Source organism: Cydia amplana, chromosome 4 (assembly GCF_948474715.1).
Source record: "Cydia amplana chromosome 4, ilCydAmpl1.1, whole genome shotgun sequence".
NCBI lineage: Eukaryota > Metazoa > Arthropoda > Insecta > Lepidoptera > Tortricidae > Cydia > Cydia amplana.
In genome coordinates this window covers 7,097,170-7,109,442 of record NC_086072.1, presented here as the reverse complement: position 1 = coordinate 7,109,442, position 12,273 = coordinate 7,097,170, and the positions used below count along the sequence as shown (strand labels likewise).

The window sequence follows — 12,273 nt, the reverse complement described above, 5'->3', positions numbered from 1 at the left end:
TCAATACTCGTACTTAGGTAAACGAAGAGTAAGTATTTTTATTGAAGTGAAATAAATTTAATAAATCTGAGTCTGGTCTGTTTAAGTTCTTTCAACATTTTTCTCGTTTCAGGAGCATTCATATTATAGGTACATATCCTGGCTAGCTCTGCTGAATTTGTAAAAAAAATACCGTATATTTTTGTTCCAGATGCTCTGAGCCTAAGAGCGAGGTCTAGTACAGGGCAAACCATGTACTAGACCTCGCTCTTAGGCTCCAATGTATTTGGTAAACAAACTGCATTTGGCCCGCTCGGCTGCATAAGATGAGGCGTGAGCTCGGTGGTTCGGGCCAGCAGAAACAAACGCGCCAGCCGCATTCCTCGACTGGGTCTGTCTGTGACTGGGTCGAGCGACTGCGGCGCCCCTCGCGGCGGCCCCGCGCCGCGCTCGCAGCCCCCCGCGCGCTCGACCCGCCTGTCTCCCCCGGGCCCCGGCTTGCTTCTTTCTACACTTCAGTCGTTCGCGCGCGCCTTTTGCGATAACTCATCTATATGTAGTTCGCTCCTTATCGCGTGCTGTGTTTACAATACTGTGTTGTTATTACGAAGATTAACCAGGCAGTGTCAGTGACGGAGTGTGAAAAATTTTACATCATTTAGTGAAAGGATTATCTGTGCACTGTTGGCGATCGGCGAGACAGCCACGGCCAACGCCGAGCTCAGGTAGTATTCCGTTTCATATTAGTTTTCGATCTGATTACTTAAAGCTAGGCTAATCTCGTTCGTTGTGGTCCGCCGAGTGCAGAGCGTTGGTGTTAAACGGCGCAGGTGGAAAAACAGAACCACGTGATCGTGTGTATCAATCGACCGTCGCCCGCTCTCCACGTGGTAGGCTGGCTGGGTGTAAACAACTGCCCTTCGCCGCCGAGTTCGCTCGGCACTCCGTAACGTCCGTACTCAACGCAGTCTCGGCACGGCTTCGCGCCCGCGGCCCTGCAAGGTAGGCAAGGCCCATCTTGTATTATTTGCTATGAAGCCTATGAATCAAAACAACAATCGCTCGCTCCAATGCAGCGATCTCACTGTCTATTTTTGCTGCGTCGAAAAATATTCTATGTTCATGGGAAAATTTTAAATAGATATGTTAGGAAGTTAGGGACCTACTTTTGCGAACGTCAAAATAGAGCTCTTGTTATTATGTTTTGTTCTACGTACCTACTGTATCTAGGTACATACCCAACCAAAGTATCCTTGTTTATGAGATGACAATCCAAAGATGTTATTTACCTATTGAAATTGGAGTTAGGTAATAAAATAGGTACCTACACATACACAGTAAACAAATACATTTTTAAATTTTTATGAACATCAACAATCGATACACAATGCGTGTTCCGTGTTCCTACGCTACTTTTTGGCAAGCGAAGATTCATTTATTCGACCTTCCAGTCTCCAGTAAACTAGCGGTCGACCAAGTCACTTGTGTATTCATTTATTTGAATGAAATCCATCTTAAATGAAAGTAAAATCTAAACAGGAAATCTTGTAGACGCAAGACAAAGTTCATAGGTACCTATTTAAGTAGGTAGGTGAGAAGGTGAGTACTTGAACTACGTGATCAGGTATGCCTAGGTAGGTATTACAGCGCCCAAGGCTTGTGTTGTTGTAAAACAGTTTCTGATTATGAAATTTATGTTATGAACGATGCGCAGTTGAAACCGTATGAACGATTCCTACCTATTGTTAGGTATTTGCTTTAATCATGAACAGTAATCCTTTTACTGTACGGATTAAGGTACGGTCACACAGGCGCGTTTTCCGGGCGGCGCGTGAGCGTTTTGTATGTAAAAGCGACGCGGCCCGCACACGCCCCGTCCGGAAAACGTGCCTGTGTGACGAAGCCTTTAGATCTTACTATAGAGTGGAGTGTAGATTCAAGAATGCTATCAAATCATGCCTATCAACATGCAATAATGTCATGAAACCATCATGAAACGAATCTTGTGACTCTCTACTGACACAGTCTACTCTACCTAATGTAGGTTTAAGGCTTCGTCACACAGGCGCGTTTTCCGGGCGGGGCGTGAGCGTTTTATATGTAAAAGCGGCGCGCCCCGCTCACGCCCCGTTCGGAAAACGCGCCTGTGTGACGAAGCCTTAATCATTAGTATCATCACAGTGACAAGTTGTACTTATTAGGCTGACTTTCCACTGAGGCGGAGATGAGAGGAGACTTGCGGGAATCAACCAATAGATTTTGTTCACCTATTTTATTCATGCCGCTCTTGATAATGAGTGTCGTCATTCACGGCCATATTTATTTACCATAAAACTAAATTCATCTCAACTCTGGTAAATTCACTTCCTGGGATTGTCATGCAATGAAAATACCTAGGTATATTGCCATCACACACTGTACTACACGTAGTTAGATACGTGTAGGTATATCTTAAATAGAGAATACGAATGTTTATAGGCTCTGATTGCCTATGGTCTCTGATTCCTGCCAATAACAATAGACAACAATCAAAGCTCAAAGTATACTAGCTAGTCATTCAGTGTCCCCTTGTGTGTGTCTGTGACGTCTGTGTGTGCCCTATTAATATTGCTCCAGTCGTTTTTATGTTTTGTTTCATTCGGCAATGTCAAACAATATTTGAATCATAATCTTGATGCGCAATAATGAATAGGTACATTAGGTACATACCTAATGCCTGCTTATTTTGTGCGTACCTACTTTTACTACGCACAAGGTCAGGGCTTATGTGGGATTGTTGCATATTTCAAGCCAGGAGCCCATTTCTCGAACGATATTAGTCTAATATTATTAGTGTGTTGTCATGGCAACGCATACGATTTGACAGTTCGTGGACTAATAATATGACTAATATCGTTCGAGAAATAGGCCCCAGGTGCAAGGACTATCGACTATTATTGTAGGTATGAATTAATATGAAACAACGAGCTTGTTTAATAAAACCCGCAAGGTCATGGGTTATGGGTGCCTGGCGAGACAACGGCTGAAACAACTTGTAATACAATGCTTTGGATTTTTGGATGAACTATGTAGTGTAGTTAAATTTTATTAGGGATCAATTCTGACGAACAGTTGACAACAGACATTCGTGTTCTGGACAAAATACATACAGCTATAACTATAAGCTATAAAAGAGGGGCGTAGGTATAGTTAGAAACAATGTTTCAGGGGATTTTTTATGAGTAGGTACGTACCTTAAAATATGAAAGGATTTTCGAAACTCGTTCCCAAAGTATGGGGCATTGGATTTCAAGGAAATTCGTCAAAAATGATCCCGGTCCCCCGAGATTTTTGCTGATGGGAAACTCCACCGGATAACATCGAGTTGAGCACATGGCTGATACTATTTAAAAAAAAAACGGTTTTATACCTGCTTCCACCGGTACCTATAATCTTTTATATTTAATTTAACAGTGACATTTTTGAGAATTATTCCCTATCGTTTGCCAAAATTTATTTACTTTCGTAAACGACATCGACGAACGACTTGTTGTTTCCAACAAGTAATAGGTAGAATTTTTCTATTACCTATTTGTGTCTGTGTCTAAGTAGTTAAGGTAGGTTTGACTTAAAATGTTTACAAACACGCAAACACGCAGGGACAGTTTTCGGCTTACGCAGTAGCTCTTATTTGCTGGACAGTAATCAATAGGTATCATGTTGAGCACAATACGCCATAAATATAGCTGAAGAGGCTGAGTTGAATGTTACTGGAAATGCAGGCTCTTAGATCACAATTATCACAAAACGAAGTCGTATATATATATTTTTGAATCCAACACTTACAAGTGAATCAAGATCGAGTATTCCTTTTTTTGGGTAGGTAGTTTATACAGAAGGTAGTAAAATACAGAAGTGTTGACAGAACTTTTGTCTTCTGTAACCAAGTATTTGTAAACTTACCCTTTAACATTTATTTTGCAATAATTCAGCCTCTGCAAAGAATTCAGTGTAGCGGATGCGTGACGAAGACTTTACTGTGAACACGTAATCGTTCATTGCCGTTGCTACTTTGATGTAAATAGGTAGGTATATATTAGCTAATTAGATTAGAATAATTGTTTTGTCAATCCAGAACAGCTCATTGACAGACCGACTTGATCCGCTGCTATTAGATTAGCGGTGCCGTTCTTACTTGCTTATATGTATGTATATGTTTTTTACATATTTAAATACATATCAATAAAATATACTAAGAAATTCGGCGTGAAAAATTACAGCGGCATTGAAAATAAAAACGTGGAGAGAACGATAAGCGAACGCGTGTAAGCAATATACACTTACCTACGTACCTGAATTAAGTCTTATCAGGACAATATTCTGAAAACAACACACAATAATAGGTATGAATGCTTTGGATTTACTACAATGATTATAGATTTCTCGTTTTGGTGTTATGTTATGTAATTGTATACTGGTAAGTACTGAATAATCCGCTACGCGTATAGCCATATTTTTCTCCCATTTTTACACTTTTTCCTGCTATGTATACTCTGAATATCTATGCAAGACATGGAAAATTCATCGTTTCTGTGTATAGGAACCTAACTTATTTACGACATTCCATTGAAATTGCTCTCAAGGCAAGCGGTTATGGATATGGTAGGAACGGAATAGATTGTGCAATGTTTACAAACATTTGGCTTGTTTGCCCTTGTATCGGCATTTGCTTGGCCCTTAGTGTTTCGGCTTAGTGTTACGTTACAGGCTTACAGGGTACTTGGAAGAAACTCGAAGGACAGCCAAGGAGATCCCGAAGCCTTAAGCAGCATGAAGTACCTACATTGTCTATTGTTTATCTTAAAAATATTAATTAAATTAAAAAAAAAAAACAATTGCAATAGAGTCGTGATTAAACAAAGTTATTGAAAACAAATAATTAGCGATTTCTCTTAACATGGGCGGACTCCGTAAAACCGTATGATCTGGTATACCTACACCTGTTCGCCCGCCTAGTCCCGGTCCCGGACACCCTATATTTAGGGTACCTATAGGTAAATAACCTACCTCAATAATCATGTTTGGAAAATGTTTTGATACGGATAGCGGATGGCAATAGAACCTATATTAATAAAGTTGGTGACCTATGCTTTAAATTCTACGATATTTGCATCAACATTTCTATCGGATTAATATAAATAAAGCAAATAAAAAATGACATATAACTTGATATGCTTTAGAGCCAGACATCCTAAATTCGAGACGTATACATATTAGAAGTTGACGAACATCAATGCGCGTCCATATCTAAGATGAACACAGGTAAAAAACGTGGGTATTGGGACCCCTCTGTCTCAAGTGACGCGTCCTCGTACGCGCAAGGCGTCGTCCTAGTGCAGCGCGTTTTGTCATCGACGAGCAGAGGCGAGTTGGATTTTGGTCTACCAGTTCAACATGACCTCATGATCCGTAACCACATTGCTTAATCGTAGATCACCCATATTCTGGTACGTCTCAACGATAAACTCAACATGCGATTACAATGACACCCCAGTGCAACGCGGGTGTAGGGGTGCAATGTTTTGGGAGCTAGGCAGGAGAAGGCAAGACGAAGCTAATCGCGCCGCCGCACTGTACTACGGTCTGATCGATCGTGGTACGCTGCGCTGCTCTATTATTTATTACCAAAATATGGCGGCGTGGTGCGGCGGCGAGCGGTCGTTGAACCCCACGACAGTGCGCGTCGTAAACAACTCAGGTGTGTGCAGTGGCCATGCCTGCGGTTGCAGAAAACGCGGGAAACGCTTTGCTGCGATCCCTTCGTAGATACGTACTATAGTTGTAGTCTATAAATACCCTACAGTGTAGACTGTATAGTGTACTCACATACGTATTATGTATGTTCTCGCGCGTATCTGCTACAAACATTACGGATACCCAAGGCCAAGGGTCGCTTCCCTGACAGTTATTTTAGTAACAGATACAGTACGCCATATGCACTCCACGTGTAGCATCGGCCATTTTTTATTATTAGGGCGTTTACCTCCATAAACTGTCGCCACCGTGAATAGTTAAATTGTTATTATTACTTTAAGAGAAAACATAGTTGCTAAATTGATACTTATTTGCGAGTTAAGTATCTCAGGCGGTCTAGCATGAGTTGCGTTCTCGCACGCGACTCCATAGTTGAAGTCGCGCAAGATGTATGGAGTCGCGCGCGAGAACGCAACTCATGCTAGACCGCCAGTAACGGGTAATAAAATGTATACCTACTTAGTTATTACAGTAAAAACTATTGCAGTGTCCACTGAAACCTATCTAAAAACATTCGTAGAGGCCGCAGCCCATGACATGACTTAAGTAGAAGGACCAAGTCGGTATATTTTGCCAACGACGCCATATCATTAGAATACCGAAACATTATCTTCCCACAAAAGTAAAACAACTTCTTATCTTACGTCATTAAAGCTCTAAATCTGTTTAAAGCCTTAGAAGTCAAGTGTTTCAGTGTTTTGACAAATCAGATGTTTACTTTATCAGGCGCGTCCCAAAAATCTCCGTTGCAGTGATATCGGTACCGTCAACGAGGCGCCAGCGCCATCAACATGGCTGTGACGTAGACAAGACTACAAACAAAAAAGCTTGCAATCGCAAAAATTGTTATTTGTTTTACAAGTGGGCAAAGTTGTTGTTTAACCGCTCGTGCTAATATTGATACTAGAGCAAGCGAAAGATTCCAAAATTGAACCACAATCGTAGCTAGTGGTTCAAAAAATGGTATCTTGAGCGTTGCGAGGGTTTCAAAGCACGAGGGTTAAACAAAATTTGCTCGCGAGTGAAACTCAAAAAAATTACCAGTTGGTGTGCCGTGTGGTGAAAATAAATATTTATCATTTGTCATTGTGAAGTATCAAATTAAATTAAGATTATAGGTTTATCCAGACTAGTAGGCGAAAGTCTTGGTTTTCGTTTTTCTAGCGAAGCGAGGCGTTGTAAAGATGAATGGCTGCGTCACACAGGCGCGTTTTCCAGGCGGGGCGTGAGCGGGGCGCGCCGCTTTTACATATAAAACGCTCACGCCCCGCCCGGAAAACGTGCCTGTGTGACGGAACCTTTAGCAAAAACGTCAATGACTTTCGAACTGAAAATGCTTATGTGTATTGATTCACCGGTGATTCACGTAGTAATGTTTACGTAATCTACCAGGATTAGCTGTTAATAATAGCCAACAATTAAATGGCTAACTTGTTTTTTAATTGATATTTTCCTGTGAGTGGTGTCGTGGGAACTACTCCAGCTCCCACGCCAATTATGTACTTGATAACTCCATGCACGTTGTCGGTTCTATCAATGAAATCTCCAAGTTATCAATGAAATTACAACTCATTGTTGGGGACATAAGTTTTTTGATTTTTATTAACTAATGGCGTGACTTTGTTTCGTGTGAATAGGAATGCAACAGCTTGTTTGGTTCATAGTATTTCCACGATTTCCTTTAAAATGACTTATTTAAGGTTCCGTCACACAGGCGCGTTTTTCGGGCGGGGCGTGAGCGTTTTATATGTAAAAGCGGCGCGCCCGGCTCACGCCCCACCCGGAAAACGCGCCTGTGTGTCGGAACCTTTAATATTTTGCTAATGGGAATCCATCTAAATATGAACGCTTCGCCTTGTATTGTTTAGTTCTAGTTTAAATTTTCTGGCAGCTACCGTCCCAGTGAACCCAACTGTTACGAATATGACGTAAGTCATAGTGAAAATACCTATAATTACTTGTGTTAACATAGGTGTACCGCTACTGCTTTTAACCTACGTCACGCGAATCTGTTACTACGAGCTCATTATTAAGCCTACGTAGTTAGAATACATTAGTTTAACTGAACTGTTCAGGAACGTTCAAAGACGACGTAATTCCTGTGTTATTATATTGTTATTTAAAAGCTCATAATACCATATCCATAGTCACTCCTTGCTTAGTTATTTTCAGGGATGTTGCGGATGCCGATTTTTTGACATCCGCGGATGCGGATGCGGATTTTTAAAGCCTGACATCCGCGGATGTCAAGATACATAGTACCATAAAAAACGTCAAATATTACATTTCACATAGCCCTCTCGCGCATGAGAGGAGGCCTGTGCCCAGCAGTGGGACGCATATAGGCTCACATTATTATTATTATTATTACATTTTAGTAATTTTTATTTAAAAAAACCGGCCAAGTGCGAGTCGGACTCGCGTTCCAAGGGTTCCGTACATTAAGTCCCACTCACGCTTGACTGCTCATTTCTAATAGGTTTTTTGGTTAATGACTAAATTACCTAGCAGTCTAGCACTTACGCCGATGCTGAGACGTTCCTGTACCGACCTGTTCCACATCCGCATCCGCATTAAATCCGCATCGATTTTATGCGGATGCGGATGCGGATGTTGAAAATAATGCGGAAGTTCCGCGGTTGCGGATGCGGATGCGGATATTCCCAACATCCCTGGTTATTTTGCTCCTTTGGGACCACAATAACCTTTATGTTTAGGCTCTGCCCTATTTGATCCTGGAATTCTTTCAGACCGTGTACCTTGTACCGCTTTTACGACATCTGACTTTTATAGTACATTACTGCAGACGCCGGGAAAGAAGGGCTTGCCGGGTGAGTAGGTATAGCCGGCCGACCGTAGGGAGGCCGGATAGTGATACGAAGCCGGCAAGACCTTTTCATGGCTAGGCATGTATAGTGCTTTTCTCAAACATGCAATGAAATAAAAAAATACACCACTCAAAAAAAAAACAAATTTATAATCTTTATAATAAAAATCTAACTTCACAACAAAAGTTTTTTAATTTTCCTTCCAATCCCGCCATAATTGTTTTTTTTTTACGGAAGTCGTCCGTATTTTGCGTGTGTTCGAATAGACCTTATTAGGGCCATTATACACAATCTGATAATAAGAATCTCAATTTCTATAAATAAAATAAGTGCAGAGGATTTTAAATATTGTCTATGGTCTCTGATGACTTACGTATAGACAAAATTTTAAATTTATTCATCAACACATTGAATCATACAGATTCGTATTCTTAATATCAGTACGTTCGTGTATAACAGGCGTTAACACGGATATTTTGGTCCGATAACGATTCGTTCACTAAAAATATTAAAAAAAAATATAATTCGGCTGTTTAGCCTGTTCATGGACACAGACCCCATGTTTACATTAGAATTAAAAAAAAATTACTTCCCGGCCTAGGCCTTCAATTTCGTATGAAATTCCTTTACAGTTCTCTGGAGTTGCTCCGCCCTAAACGTGATACTTCGAAGCCTGATATAACGCCCGGAGCGACGACATTTCAGTGCATGTTTGAGAAAACACCTTTTATCGTGTCTGCCGCTTGAATTATTCTCAGAGTAACTTCTCTGGAGGCCTGACGTACCATCGACGATATTGTTTCAACTCTTGTGTAACAATCTAGGGTAGGGTCTTCGTCCTAATAGCCTTAATTGCTCATTTTGAGGGGCGAAGCAAACCCAATGGTTTGATTAATCGCGTCGTCAGATCCTTTATTTTCTAGCGAAAGCCAGTGCCCCGTGTGACCAATGTGTTTTTCGATTTCCTTAAAACATCGCAAGAAGGCGAAAGAGACCTTGATGAGTTAGGCAAGATTACTTTATATGGGTGAAAATAGATGACTTTATCGTGTACACCGTGACTGATTAGCTACAACTCAGCTTCAACAGCTACAACAGCTTAGGCGTCCTTACAGCTTAGGCCTAGTTTACCCTCTGGGTTGAAAGTTCAGATGGCAGTCGCTTTCGTAAAAACTAGTGCCTATGCCAATCCTTGGGATTAGTTGTCAAGCGGACCTTAGGCCACGAGCCGTGGAAAATGCCGGGACGACGCGAGGAAGATGATTTAAATCAGTTGCGTCTTCGACTAGGTATCGAAAATCTTCATATTACCTGTGGAAGTCCCAAATTGGTACTAACATTTGTTTTTTGTTACAGCTCGGGTCATGTGGTCAGCGCGGTCGGGCGCCGGCGCGGCGTGATGCGCGGGCGCGAGCTAGCGGGCCGGGTGGCGTGCTTGCTGCTGCTGACATGCGCGGCACACGCCACGGCCACCGACGTGGCGGCCCAAGAAGGTAATTACACTGTACCATAACTGATCTAAGGTTAGAGCACATCTGATGCATGTGCGTACACGTGGGCACGGATATTGGAGACGTGCACGCTGAAATACGGCACGCCGGTGTGCACCTTTGTACTGCACTTATTATTTTATTTTTATTATCTTTATTTCTCTTCAAGCTTAAGTTAGGTTATTTTATTTTATAATATGGATACAAAAACACGTACTAAAACAACACGAAATACTTATAAACATATTATAAAAAACTTAACCTAGTGTGCCGCCAGTAGCGGGGCCAAGCTGCCGGTGGTCAGGGCCGCAGAGAGAGGAACCGGCGGACTATCCGCGCTGTGTCCAAAATTACCGCCTTCTGCATCTAACCCTTGATCCAATCATCACCTAGCGAGAGTCTCTCAAGATGTTGGTCGAGACTCTTCGCTATTAGACCGTTCACTGGAACGACTATTGGGACAATGATCGTCGTTATTATTATTACAGTGAAACCTGGATAATTGCAATCTCAAGGGACCGGCAATTTTTTGTCAATTAACCAGGTTTTTCAATTAAGCAGGTCGTGGCAATTAACGAGGTTAAAAAAATCGTTGTGTCAATTATAGAGGTTCTCATTAATAGAGGTTGCGTTCTGACAAATTGCTTTTATGGAGGTGCAAATAACCATTGAAAGAAGATTTACAAGCTTACGTACATGTATTCTGGTTTTCTGGTCTATATATTATGTAACTTGCACTTTTACACTACATTAATTACTACTTTATTTTCTTATAGTCATTTCGGTTTAAAAAAAATCCCTTGAATTGTAGAAGAAAGTTTAATTGGAATGTAAAAAGCATATACCTACATACTATGTTTTTGATTCACTCTGTGATAGATAGCCAATAAATAAATTGACTTCCGGATGAAAATTTAAAATAAAATTGTCATTGCTATTAAAATATTGTTTCTGCTCTCTACAAGTCTACATTCTTTCAATTACAGAGGTAATAAGTAAGACTTGTTTCAATAATAGAGGTAATGAGAAGAGCTAAACTAACGGATTTTTTAGCACAGTGTCAATTATAGAGGTCGTAGTTGCAATGTGGTCAATTACAGAGGCAAAATTCCGAAAAGCAATTAAATCTAAATTGCAATTATAGAGGTTCCAAAATTTCAATTATAGAGGCCTTTTGGTCTCAAGGGACCGGGACCGGACCTTTGCTTGCAATTATTGAGGTTTTGCATTTATCCAGGTGTCAATTAACCAGGTTTCACTGTATTATTTAATTTATAATACACAGTACAGAGCTTAAATCTAGACAGATCCCTGCAAAACTGTATTTACTATTTGCAGTTTGTCTGCAGTCTTGCAGCTCAGAGTGTGCGATGCTGATCGATCGATCACAAACACCAATAGGCATTAAAGCTCTACCAGTGAGTAAATACCGAGTATCTGGTACAGCTTCAGCTGTATCCACAGAACATATTAAAGAGGTTAGAATGGCTATCGCGCGCAGTTAGTATCGGAACCGGTGTCGCCGCTCGTTCTTCTCCACATTTACTAACACTCGCGCAACGGTAGTAAAAACTAGCTACCGCCTTGTGTGCGTGGTGAATGGATACGCCTCCTTTAGACAGATTTGATGTCTGGCTTCTTAATCTGAACGTTATTGTGGCGCAAAAAGGCATGTTTACTTCGTTTTTCGGTCAGCGCGGGCGAGTAGCATGCGAGCGTTTGCTCAAAACGGGCGGCGACACGTACCCTGCTCGCATCGCCATTCTAACTTGTTCCTTCGGCGGGCTTAGCTCTATTTCTCGTTTTACTCTGTGCCAACAATTATTAAGTATTTACAATGGGATTACTCAGGTAGAACCAAAGTAATATTGGATATTTGATGCAATCTGTTGTTGATATTTCGGTATGACGAAATTCTAGATACTTTTAACCATATTTAATGTGCGTTTGGTCAGTAGAAAAATATATTTACCGAATAAAATAGATATGTCCTCATGGGGTCTCTATTGTTTCCCAAATAGTTTGAAGCCAGAATGTATTGTTTGCCCCCATTTTCGTTAGTCATAAAATGCATTTGGTTCAGAAACGCGTCACTTTTCAGGATTGTCATATAAAACAAATCTAACCTAACCTGGTTAGGTTAGGTTAGATTTGTAGATAGGTTTATCTATAGGATAACCTAA

The 12,273-nt window shown here is 41.0% G+C and overlaps 1 protein-coding gene across 1 annotated transcript in view; it reads left to right on the top strand.

Moving 5' to 3' along the window:
• Positions 1-281: 281 nt before the first annotated feature.
• LOC134647506 (insulin receptor-like) overlaps positions 282-12,273 on the top strand; it is a 136,140-nt gene continuing 124,148 nt past the window's right edge. Inside the window, 2 exon segments of the mRNA XM_063501857.1 lie at positions 282-704; positions 9,957-10,093. Coding sequence (XP_063357927.1) covers positions 10,000-10,093 — 94 coding nt within the window. The 5' untranslated portion in view covers positions 282-704; positions 9,957-9,999.